Source organism: Pteropus vampyrus, unplaced genomic scaffold, assembly GCF_000151845.1.
Source record: "Pteropus vampyrus isolate Shadow unplaced genomic scaffold, Pvam_2.0 Scaffold216, whole genome shotgun sequence".
Lineage (NCBI taxonomy): Eukaryota > Metazoa > Chordata > Mammalia > Chiroptera > Pteropodidae > Pteropus > Pteropus vampyrus.
In genome coordinates, this window is record NW_011888997.1 from 3,107,260 (window position 1) to 3,129,855 (window position 22,596).

General features: G+C 35.0%; 1 protein-coding gene across 2 annotated transcripts in view; it reads right to left on the reverse strand.

The window, feature by feature from the left end:
• DERA (deoxyribose-phosphate aldolase) overlaps positions 1 to 22,596 on the reverse strand; it is a 144,247-nt gene that overhangs the window by 41,621 nt on the left and 80,030 nt on the right. The window contains exons 7-9 of one of the 2 annotated variants that reach the window (XM_011372945.2): positions 11,841 to 11,953; positions 8,101 to 8,250; positions 7,114 to 7,786 (exon numbers count right to left, since the gene is read on the reverse strand). In XM_011372945.2, the coding sequence (XP_011371247.1) occupies positions 7,730 to 7,786; positions 8,101 to 8,250; positions 11,841 to 11,953 (320 nt within the window). In that variant the 3' untranslated portion in view covers positions 7,114 to 7,729. Of the gene's footprint in view, positions 1 to 7,113; positions 7,787 to 8,100; positions 8,251 to 11,840; positions 11,954 to 22,596 lie in introns of those variants that run through there. The other variant, XM_023538250.1, reaches the window with a different exon arrangement.

Below are 22,596 nucleotides of genomic sequence, written 5' to 3' on the forward strand. Positions count from 1 at the left end.
TTATACTCCCCAAAATCTGGCCTGCCATAAAAGGAGCATCAGAAAAAGACAAAAGGCATAACTTTATTACAAGAATAATTTAAAGAATGATAGAAACCAGTAGTTACAGTAAGTCAGAAGAGTAAGAAATGGCTTCTGATTTGGAATCTTCTGATGCTTAGTGATAGACTTCAAGGATGTCTGATAGGAGGAACTGGGGCAGAAGAAGCATGTTTATGCCCATAAAAAGATTAGATTTGTATTACCAAAAGAGTATATTTTTACAAAGGTGATTTTCTACATTTTTGTAGTGTTATCGTGGTAGTAGAGAGTATAACTGGACATTTTGAACGGCTTTTACATGCCAGCCACTTTCCAAGTTTGGCTTTATTTGTTATTCCTCTTCATATTCCAATGGAGGAGATATTTATTTTAGGGTGAGATACCAAATAATGCCATATACCTCAGGTGCTACAGCTTCAAGCCCCCATTTCTTAGCACTTTCAGTTTTTAGAATTGCTGTTGTTCCTACTACTGATGTCAAAGTGACTTGGAATTTATATTTATCCCAAACACAAGTAACAACTCTTCCTATCCAAATGTGGCATTTGTACAAATTCCAAATACTTAACCTTGGACAAAGACAGCAGATCAAAGTAGGTGGTACACCCTAGAAAAGCAGACCCATAACTTCTATGGATCGATAGTGATAGGTGCATGGACTGACAGCAGGAGTTTCTCTGGACCCAGTTTGGCAACGAAGAGAAGCAGAAAAGTTAAGGCTACAGGAAAAATTATACAGCAACCCTGTATCTGCAGGAGGCATCCATCCTGTTGTTGAAGAAGGGAAAGAACAGAAGCACAATGTGAGTAGCCCTAAAGCCATTGATCTTTAACGGCTAGGAAGAATTAATGCCAAAATAATTCACTCAAACACACAATCTTGTGTCATAAGGAACTATGTGTCTGTGAATAGTAAGAATTGCTGCTGGCCTAGAACATGGACATGGCATCTCTTCCATACTAACCTCCTGCCTGTAGCTGATCCAGAAAATAACTCATATCATACATGCAAAGCTACTACAAGAAAATAAAAGAAATAAACAGAGAAAAAAAATGGAAGACAAAGAATAATTACCAGAAAAAAAAAAAATGTTTCTATAGAGCAGATAAAAATCTGGGCCAAACATGCTGCCATAAACTTAAAAAAAAAAAAAAAAAAAAAAAAAACTAAACAAAGCTACCATGTTTATAAAGCAAGAGCTCATATCAAATATACAAGAGCTTGGGGAAGAAATTGCAAGACAATAGGAAATGAAATATGATTTGGCAGAGCCCAGAAAACAACTAGATTTTGCTAAAAACCTCAAAAGAAACAAGGGTGTTAGGAATAGAAAAAAGAGTGCAATTCAATGAGGCAGGAAAAAAAAAGTATTAAAAAGAAATAGAAAAAACTAATAGCTAGACAGGATAGATTAAAAAAAACCTTAAAATATGCAATAACTAGTATTCTGAAGAGGTAAAAAAATAATAAGAAAAAAGTTAAACATATACTTCAAAGTAACTTTCCTGAAATATAAGTCATGATTCTATAGACAGAGGGAGCACACTCAACTCCAGGAAAAATTGACACAAAGCATTCAACCTTGAATCATATTTTAGTAAAGTTACTATAGTTGAAACTACAAGGCAAAAAGTTTGTCAGAATGTTACTTTCCAGAATGTTCAATGCTAGAAGACATTGGAGCATTGGCACAAAGTCCTCAGAAAATAAAATATGTGATCCAAGAATTGTATATAGCCAAATAGTTATTAAAATGTAATGAAAATAAACTTTGAGCTTGCAAAAACTCAGAGAATATACCCAAGCCCTTCCTGAAAGAAACTATTATAGGTCAAATTTTGAAAAGCAAAGAGGTAAATGGAGTACTGGTCCTAAGTACTGACTTCATTTAACTGTACTAAAATAATTGTGGAGATTATGGTCACAGAACAAAATTTGCATGTTATAAACTCTAATTATGTAGAAATAATATAGCCAAGGTTTAGAAGGGAAGAAGACAGATGGTGGGTAGTAAAGTCAATATGCTGATTTTTCTCATCTGGTAGAGCAGAGGATAGAGAGATTATTGAAGTTGATAAATCATGTAATAGAGCTATAATACATTTCAAAGTCTAAAGAAAGTGCACTGTTGCATAGTGCTGGTGAGAGTGAGTGTAAGGACTTCATAAGACTTCTCTAGACCTGTTGTATGGGACCAAGAGACAAGGGGCGACTGTAGAGTTCAGCTTTAGAGTCTCACTGGAAGTAGAAATATAGCTGAGGGACAATGAGTCCTTTCCTACCACAGTTATCAAGTATCTCTCCAGTACCACCCTGTTAATTGTAGTTGACAACTATCTTGATTAGAGACCAAACACTTCTGAATACTATTTCACTTCCCTCAAGAAGGCCAAAAAGTGCTTTCCCAGCTTCCTTTACAGCTAGAGTACAGACTGAGGCTCTAACGATCAGACACAATCACAGAGGATTTTGTTACCCAAGACAGCAGTGGAGGAATCTATCCTTGGCCACTGCGATAAGTGAGAGCTCCAGCTTGCAGAGATGTCAAAGGCAGAGGTTCGGGTATCAAGTACCCAGAGGTGGTAGCACTAAGTCTTCATTGGAGCAGTTCTAAAGAGTGGCTTGGGCAATATTCCTAGCTGCCTGTCTCTATGTCCAATGATCTGGCCTTCCTATTCTGAAAGATATCCAATATGCTTTAAAAATAAATTTATTTCCTATTGTCTGGCAGAACACACACTTAAAAAGCAAAAAACAAATTTAAAACATTTTTTGTGTGTGTTAAAAAGACTGAGGATCTAATGTTTTCATTACCCCTTAGCTGGGAGATCACTTCCACAGTAGCTTCAAATTAAAAAGCCAAGTATCTGTGAAACATTCCTTCCCTAGAACATCTGTATCTATTTCAAATATAAGTTAAAGAATGGGCTTTGTTAAAATAGATTTTGGTTTTAAGTGCAATTATACTGGAATCCCAAAAAGTTAAAGCATTCCAAATAGGTAAAAATCAAATACTGCTGAATCTTACTATCTTGGCTTGCTGAAATCCTTTGGAAGATTTTGTGGATAATTCTAAATTCAGCTAAAATGTTTATTCTAGGCTCCAAAGCTTCCTTTTAAGCCCAAACTAAAATCTAGTTCACTGCCTACTGTAAAAGGATTAAAGGACAATGTCACTTGCCTTGTTCCCTCTCTTGTTCTTGGCTTTGAAAACCAACAAAATATACACATTTATCCTGAAGTTTCATGCTAAAGAGGTGCTGCAGCTGGTGGGTTTTACTACTGAAAGATGCATTTATGTTGAAATCTAGGTGTTGAGTACAAGGCTTTCTAATCTGGTGGTTTCAAAGTGTGGCTCCTGGATCATAGTATCAGTATCGCCTGGGAACTTCTTGGAAATACAAATTCTGGGGTCCCATAGCAGATTTAAGGAACTGGAAATTCTGGGGGGTGGGGCCTGGAATTCTGTGTTTTATAAACTCTCCCAGTATTTCTGATGTATACCAGTTGGGAAAGTAGTTAGGGAACTACTTTCTTTGGCAGCATAACTAACCACTCCAATCAAAGGAGAATCTACTTCTAAGAAGGGAATAGCAAATGGACTTTCTTAAAAGCACATTTCAAGCATGAGAGTTCTTCTCCAAAACTAACTTAACTTCATATATAGCAAAAACTCCTTTCTTCTTCCACAGAGGAAATAATCTTCGTTATTAAGATCTAATATAGAAGTAACTTCCTGGGACCACTAGACATAAAGTTCCCTTCAAGTCTTCTCCTTGGGCTAAATAATCCCAGTTCCTTTTATTTTTCTTTTATAATTACTTTTTAAAATTCTTCATCATCCTTGTCAAACTCCAGAGTAAAGTATAACCTCATTTTATTGTTCAAATGAATTAAAACACATTTCCTATTATTCAACCATAGAAACTAATGCCATAAAACCTAGGCTCTTCCTATATTCTGCCTACGTTTTACAGTAAATCAAATTGTATGTCTGTCCTTTCTAGATATTCTGAGTCCTCTTTCTCACTCCTATTCTTCCTAAAAAAGTTTAGTTCATCATGAGGTCACTAAGTATTTCACAAATACTGCATTAAACATTCTGATTCTCATTTGCCCTATTAAATAAGAATTGACCAGATGGATATTCCTCTGACTCTCTCTCTCTCTTGAGCAGGTTTTAGTTAATTAAAAATGATTATTTTTACTACGTATTTTATATATCAGCCAGATGTTACCTGTGGTCATTTCTGGAAAGGATCATTTGGTGGTGATTATAAAATATATTTTTTCCTTTGGGAGGCAAGATTCAGGAAAACAATTGTAGAAATTGATTTCACCTCATACCTTTTTCCTAGTGCTATAATGGGCATAACATTTTATCTTCTTTGAAAGTATAATCTATTCAAATTCTTCCTCTTCTATTTCTACTTTGTGGCCCTATTTATGTTGTATCAAAAAAATGATCAAGTTGATGGAAGAAAAGTTAATACTGGTCTCCCTCTGTATTTGAAGTACAAATTGACTTTTCTAAAGAAGCTGATTTGGTTTTTCTGGATCTGGCTTTAGACATATATATATATGTGATGTAGCAAACTGTTCTGCTCATTTAGGACACACTATATCATGTCCTTGTAAGAATGCACTTCCAGGTAGATAACTCTAACAGTTCCTGCTTTATACAGGTCTCCTTAGATGCTGCATTTCACGCAAAGTAATTTGCCTAAGTTCTCTGTTAGTACTGAAATAATCCAGAATGAGGCAAAGATTATAAAATTATGAAATTGTTTTGTAATTACACCAGTCATTTTCTCTCCATTTGTAGACTAGAACCCAAACAAGCCCCCATTTTTCTTTTAAAAAAAAAAAAAAGGCAACATTGAACTCTCTTTAAAAAAAAAAAAAACTCAGTTCTTGAGGTTATCAAAAATTCTGAAAGTCTAACATGAAATTAACTACACTATCACTTGAACTAGATTTAGGTAGCTGGTCTTCTCCAAAACACCATTTAGAAGACTCCTAGACATAAAAGTAAGTATTGTGAAAGTCTGAAGTTCACATGCTGACAAATATAATATTAGGTATGGCAGGATATATAAAAAAGTAAGAAAGTTTCAAAGTCTTACAAAATATTTCATGATGTGATATGGATCTAGGTTCTGGGCTCAACTTTGACTTTCTATGTGACCTTGCATAAGTGATTAGCACTTTGAGTTTCTTTTCTCATGTAAACAATGATGGATAAAACTATTCCCTTAAGTCACTTTAAGCCCCTAAATTACATAATTTGTTGTTTAAAAGTAACTTTAAAACCTAATATGCTTTACTGAACAATTATGACAATTTGGGGGAAGCACTTTTATTAGTTTAGAAGCTTTAAACACAGAACACAGCAAAACTTTTCTGACTGTTTAAAGCATCTGCTCTCAGTGTTCTCAAGTACACAAATCTGCTTGTAGTAAATCACAGTCACCTCAGAAATGACCTCCTCCTCTTATGTTCTCATAGCAATCAACATTTACTAGGGTTTTGGGTTTTCTTACTAAAGTCATCTATGTTACATTTGATTTCAAGAGCCAGGTAAGGTGCAGACATATATGACGAAGAGGCCAATTGTCCTTGGAATAAACTGTCTCTCAAAATATAACATTATTTACCTTTAGATCAGGCCATGCTCATCAGCCTCTAATAGGTTTGAGGGACTCACCAGTGTTAATTTCCTATGTGAATCTATAATTGTCCACAGAGGTCAATTTCAGTGGATGCCTCATATAAATCAGAACTGAAGATAATGATGCCTGTTCACTTGATCAACTAAAATGACCAGCTGGGTTTAATGGGAAGAAAACAAAAACCCCTGTGAAATTGGAACAGCTTCAAAGGTGATAGAATGTAATTATTTTTCTGCAAAGTTTCTTCTCCAAAGGTAACTGGCCATTGTTCTAGTGGGCACCTGGGCCAACATGTTATGAAGGTGGATATGGCATTCAGAACCAGTGACCATATCCAAAGGCATAAGTCAAGAGTCAGCTTTCTGCTAAGGCACTGGGAGAAAGCAAGATTTCTTTTCTGTTCTTATTTTAGTCATCACATTTACACTTAGAGAGGTGCTTTCAGGGACTTGCTTAATTGACTCCTGAGAAGCAATTTCTAATTTAGATTGCTACAATAAGTTTTTTCATTTTACAGCCATAAAACATTTTCTTGGATTTGTTATAATTATCCTTATGGTATTATAATTTTAGGTCTGAAAGAACCTTGATATCACCTGCCTCAATCCCTTTATTTTAAGGATGAAGAAACTGAGATTCAGAGATGTGAAATGACTGAACCAACGTCACAAAGCTAAGAAGAGTATGAGGCTGGGCTAGAATTTGGCAGAGGAGAAGATAAAACAAAAACTGACTCCCAGTCTAGGATTTTCCACTTATGAGTAGCTGGAGACTCATTCAGAGAGGAAAAAAGACTCCAAGAAAATCACCATTTAAGAAAACCTGGATTCTATAATGTAGTAGAGGTGCTAGCAAGCAAAAAAAAAAAAAAATTGGAGGTGGGAATTCTGAAAAGACAGAGGACAAAGTCACCAAGAGACTGCAGTGCAGATGACCATTCCGCATAGCTGACAGTGAGGTCTGTTCACGTGTCTGTGTGTGCTGGGGGACAGTGATAGACTGTGCAGACTCACGAGCTAGACTACCTGCCAGGGCTTGACTCTTGATGCTACTAATTTTGAGCTTTGTGACTTTCCGCAAGTTGCTTAAGTTCTCTGTGCCTCAGTCCCTCATCTGTATAAAAGAACAATATCAGTACTTGCTGTTGTAAGAATTAAAAACCTTATTGTACTTACATACCTTACTGTTATAGGGATTAAACAAGGATTAAATAAATTGATATCTGTGAAGAGTTTAGCACTTGTTAAGTGCTATGGTAGTGTCTGTTGTTTTTCTCCTATTCACTATACTAGAAAGTCTTCAGTTTCAGAATATACATCAGTTGTATTCATTAACAATGTACTGAAATGCTTTATCTGAGATAAATACCCGAGGACTCTACTAGAGATATTGATGAAGTCACTGATAAAACCTCTTTACATGTTTAATGGATTAACTTTTCAAGATGTATTGTTACAATTTAAAGTTTAAAAAAATAAACAACTATAGGGATGTTTTTAATTAAAAAAATTCAATGATATCCATAATTGCATATAACATTGACAAAAATTTCACGAATAACATAATTAATAAAAGAGCATATCTGTTGCAAAAATTAAAGATGAATTTTTATGGCAGGAAATTAGTCAGTGACTCCAGAAGTGGTTAAGGCATAGCAGCAGGTCAGGGATGCGGCATTTCCTGTTGCTAGAGCAATTTTCTTCGACAGTTTAACATTTTTTCTTAGAATTTAATGTTATCAAAGCTATCAGTAACATTTTACTCAGAATTTTTAAGAGAAAACCTTCACAAAATAAACAGTACAGATCTTCTAGTAATTAAGGCTATTTTAGATGTGCATGAAATGAGTACCATGTGTAGTTTTTCTTTCATTCTTTGCATTAAATTCAATGAAATTTTTAAGGGAAAAATGTCAGTCACCTATTCCTCCATTTTTAATTAAATAATTTCAGCAATTACATAGAAAAATAATTTTTAAACATTGTAAAAATCTTTTCTGGAATTTGTTGCTGATTTAAGACATTGGAAGATCATGATAAGCTGCATATCTTCCAGTTACGTGATGGTAAATCTGTGAGGAAAGCAGAGTTTAGTTAATTAATAATTATATTATTACCCAGATCAATTAATAATTATACTATCACATAATAATTAATAATTTTAATTAGCATTTGATAATATAGCCCCACCATTATGTGCTTCTGCAGAATCTCCATCCAGCCTACTTCAGATGGAAGTCTGCTTGGAAGAAGGCAGAGGTTTAGGTATGATGAAGTAATTCAGATGAGTTTTCCTCTGTAGTTCTCATAGCCCAATAGGTGACTTTTCATTTCTTTCTCAAAAACACCTGTCAATATGTTCCAAAGACAATGAGTTATTACTCACCTGCCTCTCGATGTCTGAAAGCAGGGCACTGGCACCTATGCGAAAGAGTTCTGGCTTCAGCCATTCATCTCCTAGTTCCTCCTTTATGAGAGAGAGCCAAGCAAGGGAATCCTTTGCACTGCGGATGCCTCCTGCTGGCTTAAAGCCTATCTAAAAGGGAAGATGGGAAAGTGAATAAGATTTATTGTTTCTGGATTGCCTTAAAGAAATGATACTGTATTACTACAGGTCTTGATTCTCTCTCTCTTTTTTTTTCAGCCTACTTCAGTTCGCCTGGCAAAAGAGCTTAGATCACTGACTCACACCCATTCACACTACAAAATGACTTTTCCAAGATTAATGGGAAGAATGTCACTGCTTTGAGAAGACACTAATGAGAGTTAATAACTCTCATTAACATTTCACTTATTGGAAAGTCATAAGCCTCGACAATCTAGACTATAACTGTGAACCTGGGATAAACAAGAGAGGTGTCGATACATAGGAAAACATATCACAAAAGCCCACTCATCTTACATTTCTACAAGTAAGCTTGTACAGACACCTTTCAGCCCTTCATCTTGAGGTGCAAAAGACACATCTGTGTATCTAAAATAAAAGGAGCAAATCAGTGAGGTCACACCGACCAAACTGGCAGCAATCAGCAAGAAGAGCTGACAGTCACTGTAATCAACTTAACTGCAGGGACTTTTTTTCTGTTGTAAACAGAACAAAAGTTGTAAATAGGCAAGAGTTATAGAGAGCAGCCAGACCAGTTAAATAAGCACAGTAGAAAAAGACAGTGTAGGGGCTCTTCACACTTCGGCAGTCTTTGAAAGTGACCATAAAACAGCACAGTTCAGCCAATACCTGATGTTTACAAATGATGTCCCTGAGTCCATTAGAAAAGGATAAATGTGTTCTATATATATAGTAAAACCTGCTTATCTGGATTTACTTGTCTCAAGAACTTGACTGTCCAGTAGAGTGAGACTCTATAGATGGGAGCAATCAAGAAAGCATCCTACAGCCCAAGTACTGAAGCTCAGGCACTTAACCACTCAGAGCTGTTTGTTTGATAGACAGCATCAGCAAGGGGTGACAGCTAACGGAATGCTAGAGAAGGGAGATGATAATAAATGGATGGTCCCATTATCAACCCAAGCTAGAAACCTCATAGTTAACCTATGAGGTTAATAGAAAAGACTCTGCCATTTTCCTCGCCACAACACACCACACCCCAAAGATCAACAGTCAAATCCTACCAATCCTACCTTCTATATGTCCCCTGCACACACTTTCCTCTTTACTCTCACTTCTACTGTTTTAGTTTAAATCCTCATCAATTCTCACATGGAATATCAGTTAAGGTCTCCCAACAGGTTTCCCTGACTCAATCACACAATGTCACACAGCTAAACAGCAGCTGTGTAGAAATTCTAACCAGATCTACCTATTACTCTGGAGCCCAAGTGATTCTAGAGTGAGGGGAGGTGGGAGGAGTGAGAGAGGTAAGTGAGATGAGGTTATTTACTGAGAAGAGGCAAAAAAAAAAAAAATCAATTAGCTGATATTAGCATACATGTTAATCATAGGAGCACGTCTATCAATTAGGCAGTGCTGCATATAGATTTTTCTATCTAATTCAGTTGTATCAGTAAGTCTGTTTATCAATACTTCTAAAGAGAGGTTCTAGCATAAGTTTGCACTTTTTTTTTCAGGGAGAGAATATGGAAAACATAAATCTGCAGTGAAATCAGTTATGAAATATTAAACCTCTGCTTCTCAGGAGTGACACTAATCATGGTCTGGAAGGCGGCTGATCACATTTTAAAACACCCCTTAAATCAGTGATGTAGAAACTGCAGTCTAAGGACTGCCCAGGCAACTTGTCAACAACCCGAAAGGATGCGCCTGATTTGCAAGATATACATACAGCGCCTCACTGTGTAAAATCAAATGTAATTAAAATGAATATGGTTTGACTCATACCTGTTCGTTTCTTAATGAAACTGGGATGAATTTTGTTTATTAGCTGAGGAGAGGGCTGAAAGACAGAAAAGTGTCCCTCGCCCTCTACTCTGGTCTAGAACAATTATCGTTTAAAATTTTTACTGAAATTCTTTGCTCATGTCTAAGGGGTTTCCTGGGAAGGGACTTGTTCATTTTTGTATCCCTAGCATTTAACATAGGTTAACATGGCACGTATTTAACGACCCAATAAATCTTTGTTGAGACCAAAACAAGATTGGGTCTCCAATGGAGAGTTTTAGTCCCGACTACAGAGCTTATGAAACGTGTAGATGCCTGAGAAATAACCCTGATCCAGAAGTGTCAGGGATGAGGCCCAGGCATCTTTAAGTATAAAAAGTCTCACATTTATTTGGATATTCTTTGGCCAAGAATAAGAACAGCTGGTCTAGTGAGTAGTAGGCCCACTCACTCAATTGGGGTGGCCAAAAATAGAGTTCTCTTACTTTTCATAGCTTTACTTAAATTTTTATTTTTTTAATTTGGATCACTGCAGAAAGGCTACTTAAGCTGGGTCAACTTTCATATGTAGGTCACAGTAGATATTTATCCTATTTGTACTTTTTTAACACATAAAGTTATTCTGAAAGAGAAAATTCTGGGAGCAGTTTATTCCCTCTCAAACCCAGTACATTCTAAAAAAGGTCTCTGATTCCAAAATAAACTGAAGCTACCGTCACATATAAAGTCATCACATCCAGTTGGCAAAGGATTAAAGGTCTCTTTTGGAGTTTCTATTCGGCAAAAATCAAGAGATTGGTTTTAAAAGATACCTTTTGAGGAAGAGAAAGTCTTATTAAAAAAAAATTACCTTTCTCTCCAATGATGTAAAAAAAAAAAAACCCTTTGAGATAATTTGCAACTAAACAAGCAACTTGAAGTGAAAAGGAAAATCCAAACTCATTTTAAAAACACCTCATACGTATTTTTTCTTTTAACTTCGTGTTTAAAAAAATATGTATTATTTTTCGAAAAGCTGACAAAAGCTAGCATATACCCTCCTCAGCTTAACAGTCTTCCAAAGAGCACATCCAACTGCTATAAAACGCAAAAATGGATATTTAATTCAAGAGCTATATAACGTCTAGCTACCTTTTCCCTGCTGTTTCACAGCATTTCATTATTTTGTTTAATAAGTTCATCTCCTCAAGAATTTTCTCTTCACCTCATATTATTAAAAGTAATAAGTTTTTCTGGACCGGGGGTTTCCCAACAGAAAAAGCAATTTATGTGTGTCCTTCAATAATGACAGGAAAAGATTATTTCCCATTATATTGCATACTTTTCATATCACCACCACAGCTTATCATTCAATAAATGTTACTCTGCAATTCTTTCCATTCCTGAAGGAAGTTTAATTTCTGCATTAACCTGTTTTCGCTGGCCAACGCCTTACCAGAAAGCCTCTGTGTTGCAGTAGAATTAGTTCGTTAAAGAACCCATTTAGGAATCTCTTGTCAGTGATAAAATTGTCTTCGGTTAATAAAAGGACATAAAGGAAGTTTACATCTTGATCACACATACTTACTCCCACACTCACACTCACTATGTTAATCGCACATTTTTCTCCATGAATGTGTTCTTTTGTGATGAAGGTAAATTAAACATTTATCTTAATAAAGGTAACTCATTCACACCTTCTGCATACAAAGACAGTTATCGAGGCTGCAACTAGCATTATAAATAACATTATATTTACTCTGAAGAAAGACTTGCTGACAATAATGTACCTTGTTTCCAGTTTTCCAGAAGAAATCTCTAATGGCCCGTAGCATTACGATAGCTACTGGGAAGGTGGCATTTACTGTTTCTTTACCAGTAGAAGTCTTAATGAAATCTGATCCTAAAACACAAGGAAAAAAAACTCTACATTAATTTAAAAACTTATTTCCTTTTCACAATTTTGAGTCAGTGGAAGAAATGAGTTGTGTAAATTTTTTTTCCTGAGGAACACAACTTTATTTTTCATTAATTATTTGAAAAACTTGAAAAAAAAATCTGTCCATACTTTTTCTTCCCCTTATAATAAGATGAATTAAATTAAACACCAAATGGATTCTTACAGACCCCTGGGGCTACTGCCTCCATATTTCCATATCACCAATTAAAATCAAGTTGGTTTATTTAATGCATAACTGAGATGAATAAAAACAATTTTATTCCCTGTGCTTCACATCATATAACACTTCACTACAAAACTGAGTGCCAACTCATTTTTCCCTCATTTCCTTATGTTTGATAGAAAGTACACAGTACAGCTGTGATGGTACAAGAAGAATCACTATTCGCTGATTTCTACTGTGTTGTTTGTTAATAAAAGCACTGTCTTCCATCCAGATCAGGATGAACAACACTTGCAAATATCTTAAACAATTGTCTATCTCTCAAATTCTCTTAAACATATTGATATAGTTTATCAGAATAACACAAGAAGACAAACGATGATGATAAAGATTAATGGAGTGTGATGCACCGTGCACTATTCTAGGTGCTCTTAAAGTATGAACTCAGTCAATCTTCGTGATGACTTGTAAAAGTTAAGTACTAATATGATCCCCAGTTTTAAAGAGGAAACTGAAGCACAGAAAAGTTAAGTACCTTGCTTGAGTTTACTTAGTTAGCAGAGGAGGTAGAATTCTAACCATATCCATAGCCCACTGAATCTCTGGTCTCATATGTAAAGCTAATCTCTGAGATTCTCCCAAGGTCCATCGAAGAAGCAGTGGATGGAAGTGGAGAAGTGGCCAAAACTTTCCCCTCTAGTTTCAATTGGAAATGATACTTCCATGACTATTCTGTAGATTGAAAGTTTCAAATTGATACACCTGTGGTAAGTGCACTCTGTGTAAAGCACAGTGAAAAATATAAAAACAAATAATTCAAACCTTTGCCCTCAAAAGCATATACATTCTACATGCAAGTGGAGATGAAACATTATCCCGGGTAATCACCTGATGATCTAGAAGTCATGAGCTCTGGTTTCTAGCTCTGACTATGATATTTACCTTGCAAATTCCATTTCCTAACCTTTCTCATTTGTAAAATAGATCTGAAAGTTCTTACTGGCTTCATACTGTTACTCAAGGAATCAGAAAAGACAATCTATTGGAAAGCACTCTAAAAACTTTCAAGTGTTATACAAATAAAAATGGAGTAAGGACCTAGCTAGTGTTGCAATCTGTATAAATATCACAGGAATTCTGATATATCAAACAGGTTATTGCAAAAGGTCTTCTCTTTTGGTCTGTAGGCAGGCCCACTGGGACAAATGGAAGACATATCTGTCATGCATGCATTCATTCGACAAATATTTACTCAGTGCTTACTATTTTCTAGACTGTGCTAGATGTTAGGAATAGACCACTAAAGAAAACAAAGTTCCTGCCCTTGTGAAAATTTCTAGAAGTGAAAGACAATGAACAAATAAAAATATAACAAAAGCCAGGTGAAGACAAGTACTGTGAAGTAAAATAATGCAAAGTAATGAGATACAGAGTGGTGGATTTGGGGAGGGGTAGCTATATTTAAACAGAGGCCTCATAAAGGCATCTCCGATGTGCAAAATTCAGAGACTGAATGATGAGAATCTGTGAAAAGAGCATCACAAGCAGGGAAACAGGAAGGGAAAAGCCCTGAAGTGGGCATGTGCGAAGTAGATGAATGAATGAATGAATGAATGAATGGAGTGGGACTATAGAACTGATACCTGAGACCTACAACATCAGAAGACAATCAAAGAGAGGAGATTAAAGCCTCCAAATAGATGTAAGAAGGTGACGGGAACATCTTAAAAGAATTCACAATGAGACCAAGATGTGTTTTCTATTCTGTGACACTGTGTTTGAATTCACTAGAAGGCTTTTGGGTAAAACACTGGATATCATCTAAATTCTTTTAAGCATCTTGGAAGAGAAGATTATTAATATAAAATACAAAGACCACATCTGCAGGCCTAAAAAAAGTATGGTCACTTAAAAAGGGTACCATCAAAGTTAACCAAAAGAGCCAACCTCCCCTGGAAGAATTTGGAGGCAGCGTAAAAGAGGACACTCTTCTCCTAACATGTTTGCAACAGTAGCCAGAAGCAGTAACAGTGCTTACATATCATTGCCTGTCTGTCCCCTTTCTTGAGTGTATTGTAAGCACCTCTGAGAGCAGGTGCTATATCTTCCTTCTGCAAGTCCCCAGAGTATGATAAACATGAGAAAGCTGAATAAACAGCCACCACTACCAAGAAAAAACAAACTACAATATTTTCCAACTTTAATTGACAAATGGGGAAGGGAAGAAAGATTGGGGTTTCATTCCAGACCTAGTAACAAAACCAGGCAGGTGGCTTAGGGGGGAATGTTGTTTTATTTATTTATTTTTAAACAAACTTTAAATTTTCAAACAGATTTAGGTCTACAGAAACATTGTGAAGCCAGTACAGAGTTTCCATATACCTTATACCCAGTTTATCCTATTATTAACAACATATTAGTATAAGTTTGTTACAATTAATGAATCGATATTGATATATTATTATTAACCAAAATCCATACTGTAGATTTCCTTAGTTTACTCAGAATCCAATCTCATCCAGGATACTATAGATTTGTCATGTCTCCGTAGGCTTCTCTTGGCCGTGACAGTTTCTTACTTTCCTTATTTTGATGATCTTAACAGTTTTGAGGAGTACTTGTCAGGTATTTCATAAAACTCCCCTCAACCGGGATTTGTCGAATGTTTTTCTCATGATTACACTGGGGTTATTGGTTTCTGAGGAAGAAGACCATAGAGGTAACGTGCCATTTTCACCACATCATATCAAGAGTACATACTATCAATGTGACTTACCACTGTTGATTTTGATCTTGAGAATTTGGTGGAAGTATTGTTTGCCAGGTTTCCCCACTATAAAATCACTCCCTTTTTCCTATTTTCCATACTGTACTCTTTGAAAATAAGTCCTTATGTGTATCCTATACTTAAGGAATGAGGAGTTACAATCTACCTCCTTCAGCGGGAGAATATCTACATAAATTATTTGGAGTTTTTTTCACATGTAAGATGTCTCTCCATTCATTCATTCATTTACAATCATTTATTTATATCAGTGCAACTAAAAGATATTTATTTTATGCATGGGTTTATAATCCAATATTTATTATGTTGTTCAGATGGTTCTAGCTTTGGCCACTGGGAGCTTTTCAGTTGCATCCTATATTTCTTTGACACGTCCCCATCACGTGGTCTTTTTGCTTTCAAAGCACTTACTTTCTGTTATCACCAAATGCTCCAGGCTCACCTTGTATGTTTTCTGCCCCAATCCTAAAATAAGCCATTTCTCCAAAGAGCCCTGGTTCCTTTTATTGGAGAATGATATTAGCTATCAAGATCTTGGTGCTAGATGTACTCATTGCTACTGTAGGGTTCTTGGTTTTAGGCCATTTCAGCTGGCTGAGCAAAAAAAAAGTGTGAATACTAACACATTTATAGATACATATCAATAATTCCATATGTAACTATCTATATCTACATTAAACTAAACACATGTTACAATGATGTCTCCAGCTCTTGACCCATTAACCACATGGATCATTCTAGCCCCCTCCCTTGCTAATCCGTAAACTCTCCTTCCAACAGTGAGACATCTGGCACCTGCCATCCATTTATCTGATTGTTCACATCCAGTAACCATGTATAATCAGTGGAAACAACTTTATTAACCCCAGTACAATGCTAATGTGCAGTTTCTTTGCCTTTAGCTTTATAGATTACGCTCATTTATAAAGTTACTTAGGTCAGCATCTTTTTCTCCTACCTCCTTCAGTGAGGTTGTTTCACACATTTGTAATACAGTCAGATTCTTTGGCCACTGTCTGCATTCTATCTTGGAATTCCCAGATCTCTTAAATGATTTTTTTTCATGCGCATACACCAAGGTTCACTTCGTGAAACTCCTAGTGGTTTTAACAAAAGTATCATGTCATGTACCCATCATTACAGTATCATATGGAATACTTTCAGCAGTCTAAAAAAAAAATCGCCTTTGCTTCACATTTTACTTCTCCCTCCAGTGATCTTTTTACGATCTCAATAATTCTGCCTTTTCCAGAATCATACAGCTTTTCAGACTGGCTTCATTCACTGCACAATACGCATTTAAGGTTCACTCATGTCTTTTCATGGTTTCATAGTTCATTTCTTTTTATTGCTGAATAATATTCCATTATACGGATGTACCACAGTTTGTATATCCATTCACCCCTTAACGATATCTTGGTTGCTTCCAGTTTTGGGCTATATACAATCATATGAAGGTTTTCGTATGGACATAAGTTTTCAAATTAGTTGAGTAAATACCTATGGAGCAACTGCTAAATTGTATGGAAAGACCATATTTAGCTTCACATATTTTGATACTCTGTTGTTAGGTGCACATATGTTTAGGATTATTATGTCTTCTTGGTGAAATGACCCTTTTATTATTGCGTAATGCCCTTCTTTATCCCTGATAATGTTCCATTTTCTGATGTCTGCTTTGCCTTAAATAAGTATAGCTACTTCTGTTATACTTAGATTACTGTTACCATAGTATATATTTCTCCATCCCTTTACTTTGAATCTGCTAAGTCTTTATATTTAAAGTGGAATTCTTATATACAACATACTGTAGGGTGTTGTTTTTGTGACAATCTTTTTTAAATTGATGTATTTAGACCAATAATATTTGTTATTATTGATTTAGTTAGATTAATATCTATAATGTTTATAACCTTTCTATTTGTTGTGTTTTTCTTCTTCATTATGTTTTATACCTCTTTTTCTGCCTTCTATGCTTTAATTGAACATTTTATATGATCCCATTTTATGTCCTCTCAGTATTTCAATTACATTTATTTTGTACATTTTTTTAGTGGTTGCTCTAGAGTTTTCAATATAAATTTTTAAGTAATTTAAGTCTGCCTTCAAATAATACTATTTCAAATAATAATACTACCACACAGGTACTGCAGGTATCTTTTAACATGAGTCCCAATTCTTCCTGCTTGTCCTTTATAACATTGCTGTCATTCATTTCACTTATCCATATGGTGCAATTACTCAATACATTGTTATCATTGTTACTTTAAACAGTTATCAATTGAGAAGGAAAAATTATTTTTATTCTTCATTTATTTTCTCTTTGACATTCTTCTTTTATACAGATCAGAGTGCCTAACTTATATCATTTTCCTACTCCCTAAAGAATATCTTTTAACATTTCTTACAGGGCACATGTGCTGGCAATGAATTCCCTTAGCTTTTGTACGTGTGAGCTCCCTCACTTTTAAAGGATAACCTCACTGGACATGAATTTCTAGATTGGTGAGTTTTTTTCTCTTAACATTTTAAGTATTTCACTCTATTTTCTTGTTGTTGACACAGTTTCTAATGAGACCATTGTAATTATTTCCTTTTTCTTCTATAGGTAAGCTATTTTCTTTGTTTTGTTTTTTTTTTCCTTCAAGATTTTCTATTTGTTTTTGGCCTTCTTCAGTTTGAATATGATATATCTGGGTGCAATTTTTTTGATATTTATTTTGCTAGGTGTTCTCTGAACTTCCAAGATCTGTGTTTAGTATTTGTCATTAATTTTGGAAAATTCTCAGCCATTATTACTTCAAATATGTTGTCTGCTCCATTTTCTTTTTCTTCGTCTCATATTCCAATTTCACATATGTAACACCTTTTAAAATCGTCTCACAATTTTTGGATGTTCTGCTCTTTTTTGTTTTTTTTTTTCAGCCTTTTTTTCTCTTTATATTTCAGTTTAGAAAGTTTCTTTTGACCTATCTTCATGGTCATTGGTTCTTCCCACAGTCCACTGATGAGGCTCATCGACTAATGGGCTCAATCCAGTCTACTGATGACTCCATAAGGGATACTTCATTTCTGTTTCAGTGTTTTTGATTTCTAGCATTTCCTTTTAATTAATTCTTAGAGTTTTCATTGCTTTGCTTACATTATCTATCATTCTTTCATGCTGTCTGCTTTTACCATTAGAGCATTAACAAACTAGTCATACCTATTTTAAATTTCTCTGTTAATAACAACATCTCTGTTATATCTGAATCTGGTTCTGATACTTGTTTTCTCTCTACAGATTGTGTTTTTTTCTTGCCTGTTAGCATCTCTTGCAATTTTTGATGAAAGCCAGACCTGATGTATTGGATAATAGGATATAACTATTATATAAACAAAATTTTAGTGTGAGATTTTATGTTAATCTGGCTAGGAGTTGGGCTGTACTTAATGTCTGCTGTAGCCACAGGTATCAGAGTCTCCAAATCCTATAGTATCTTTGGGTTTTTTTCTCCTCTGCTTACTTTGGGCTTCTTAAATATTCCTCCTCACGGAGAGTCCACATCTTTTAGCTCTGTTAGCTGTAATTCACAGGGTTATTGTAATCCTGTTGGTGTTGTGGTAATGTATGGGGGAGAGGAAGTATTTTATAATCTTGTAATTAAATTTCAGTCTTTTAGTGGGCCTATGTCCCTGGGCCGTAACCTTCACAAGTGTGTCTTAGCTTTTCTTCCTAGTTTGGTGAGGTAGGAAAATTAGAAGGGAAATGCCCTCCTAGGTAGGATAAGACTCTAGTAAAGTTTTCTGTTCTGAAGAGAAGGCCTTTGGTAAGGAGAACTCTCTGGGTATATTTCATAATGATTATCTTCCCCTTTTCCTACCAGAGCCAAGAGAGGATCTTTCTTGGCTCTTCGCCATAAGAACCTGAGGTTTCTGGAGATAAAACCACAAAGTATTGGGCCACATTCAGCATCCAACAATTTGTAAAAATTACCATTTAAGTGTTCCTACTAGTTTATGGCTCTAGCAAGTAAGCAGATCTTGGTTGTGACTCTCATAACTTGCCCTTCTCTCCAGATTTCAAAGTGGCAGTTGGCTCTGCAACCTAAATCTTTTGATGGGTCTTAGAAAAGTCATTGATTTTCAGTTTATTCAGATTTTTCTTGTTCTAAATGATAGAAATGACAATTTCCAAGCGCTTCACGTGTCAAAGCTAAAACCAGAAGTCCTTAAATATTAAGGCCAACCTTAATTATCTAGAAATCAGGTATAGATGGAGATACAAATTTTATATGGTGTTTAAGGTGTTTTAAACATGCCAAGTAACTATTACAGTTAACAAGAACTGGAAAGATTCAGAGATTCATTTTAGCTAGAATGATAAAGCACAGGTAGAATTTGATATAGATCTTGAAAGAGAAATAAAATGTAAAGAAGAGGGCAGATGGAAGAACACCAGCATTAGAAGAAACACCGAAAGCACAGAAAATATAAGATGCTTCCAAATAATAATAAGTGAATCCATCTTAGGAATCACTGTGAGGGCCGGGGATATTCGGGGTGTGTATCAATGTGTACTTTAGAACATGTGACTGTAAAAGTCCCTTGGAAAACATGAGGTCTGACCACCTGAAATCAGTGTTTAAGATGCTAAATTTGGTGTCTGTTTTGGATAGGTTGAGGAAAGACAATGAAGAATCAGAGACCATAAAAGATTAAAACAGCATTGCAGGCATGCAGACACCACTGGCTACTTTTTTTAAAAAAAGGAATAAGCCCTAGATTTAATTACACCAAATACTTTAGAAAGTACAGTAGTATTTTACTACTGCCAAAAGAACAATGGATTTTCCAATGAGACTAAATAGGCACATACTTTTGCTTTACTTCTTATTTTAATATTGCTTCCCTTGTCCCTCTGCTAAAACAAAATTACCTTAGAGAAATAAAGGCTAGATTTTGAATATCCAACACCACAGAGCACCATAGACTCTCCTCAGAGCTTATGTAAATCCAACATTAACCAAGCTCCCCTCTGCTCAGCTTGGGGGGGAGGAAAAAAACCTTATGAGAAAATATCTTACAATTAAAATAGCTATCCACATAAATGTTCTTTCATCAGGGCCTACAATTTCAATGAAATGACTAACCTAGGAGATGAAAGGCCTGAAAAGTCAAAAGTAACACATTAAATAGACTAGTATTCAACTGTGATTAGCTAAAATTAAAATTAATAATAAATTTACAGTATTATATTAAATTGTATTCTTTTTATTTTCCTAATTTGAAATCTCTAACACAATACCTTTTTTGTGGTCTAAAGCAACTCAAAGTTTTTCTAAGGCCTATAATTACAAGTCTCCATGGTACAGTTTCATTAAAAACTTTCATTAAACAACAGCTGCCCTTGTATATGGTCTTCTAATCAATTTGGTCAAACAGAATGACTTCTAATCAGCTGTTGATAAAAATAGAAGATGAAATTTTAATTCTAATAGATTAACCACAAACTCAAGACAGTCTTCAAAATCCATCTAGCTCTATTCTCCAGTGGATTTAATGACTATTCAGCAACTCATTACTAAATAGAACAAGATGAACATTTTCCAGTTCATTAAAGAAATGTACTATGTATTTTTGCATTGTCCTCATGATTCGTTACAGGGAGTCTTAATTACAAGATAATGGATAATGGTTATTAAATGCAGACTGCAGTAATGAAGCTCTATTCATTTGCGAGCCTCAGAGACTGCAAAGAGAGGAAAATAAAATTACTAGCTTCAAAAGATTAACGGATCAAATTATTATTCAATTTTGAAAATCTCATTCAGACTTCATGGAAACAAGAAGAGATTAAAAACTAGTATTAAGACCAAAGAAGTACATTTAAAAAAAAAAATATCTTAAGGCTATTACTGCATAATAAGCTTCAGATGTGATTATTAGAAAAACATAGAGCTAACAATGGGAAAACATACATTTTTATTTCTTGAACAAATCTTATTTATGAGATAGGAAGTTACTAGCAGGATCTTAAAGTGAGTCTTGGTGAACATGGAAGATATACGGTACTATGCTACAAAAGAACAGCACAATGGAAGGTATTATTAACATTTTATACTTCACTAATGAAAAATAGGATTAAAATCAACTGCTGCTTGAGAAAACTTGTCATTAAGTGGAATTCATGCCAATGTAAGAATAAGAGCTTCTGGGAACATTATTCATTAGCACTATGTTTTCTATCATTCTCTAAAAACTTACTGATTAAAGTTAGCAAGAGAATTCTGCATGGTAATTCTGATACTAATTTATACCTGCAATCTGCAATGGGATACTTTTTTTAAACAAATATATGGTACAAAAATATGAAGCCCAAATTAAAACATGTTCTTTGATACTGTATTCTTTTACTCAACACAGGCTTGAAAATAATTTGGTGCAAGTTATAAAGATCCAGTGTTGTGGTTGAAGAAATGGTCAGAGTAAAGATGGAAGCAGGAGGCTCCTGTGGAGATTATCAATATGTCGCTAATATTCAATCTGGAGACAAATTATACTACAAGGCATCCTTACATGAACCAGGGATAATAGCTAACCTTGTGAAAAGGGGGGAAATGTTTTCTAAAAGAGAGAGGAAAAAAACTAAGAAGGAAAGAAAAAAATAAAAACACCTGCTCTCTCAGTTCTTTCCTTCAGTCTGAATGGTGAGCTCTGGAAATACTTCTCAGTTAGTCCAGTCTATCCACATAAGGCAACACCACATCATAATTAAGCAGTAAGGGCATGTTCAAGCTCAATGGCAATCAGAAAGCAATCACAATCTCAGAGTTAGAAAATATCTCAAAACCCCAAGGGTATGATTAACTCTTGATAACCACATTCCTTATAGCTGCCTTCTCAATACAAATAAAAATGTGGCCATTTAAAATAATGCAAAACAGTATGATTCAAATGAAATATAAGGTAAGTATCAGAGTATATAATCCTTGGTAATTGACAGTAATGCCCCTGGAAGAATATTTTAAACAAATATGCTAACCATACAAAGATATGTGGTGGAATCGCTTGACACAAATATGAATCTTTGAGTTATGTCTAATGTGCCAGAAGTTTCTTTTTACTTCTAAAACTTGGCTTATTTAAAATGTGTTTCAGAACTATTAATAATGCTAGAGATAAGTTAGCAATCAATGTAAATATCTATTTTAGAGTGGATTTAAATTGTTTAATCTTTAAAACAACTCCAAGTTTTTATTTTTTTACAAATTTGGAAAAAGCAAAGGATTATTTAACTCAAATGTTTACAAGGCCATTTTGTCAGCATTTTGGACCAAGAGTCAAACTGGGAAACAACAGAATGTCTCCTAAACCGAGCTCTGTGCCTCTTCTAATTTTTAATATTGTGTTAGTAGTCCTGAAGATGTCTGCAAATATCTACGCAGAGTTAACAGTTCAGAAATGGGTTCCCCCCAAAATCATGCTGCACTTCTTAGTTCTCACCTCTCTCCCTTTCTCACTCCCTCCTTTGAGTAAGGTCATCAAGAAAAGAGAGTTAGGGATAAGTGGGCCCTAGAAGATCTGTAATGAAAACAAAAAGTTCTGAAATTAGGTAGTGGAAATGGCTGCACAATGTTATAAATATACTAAAATCCC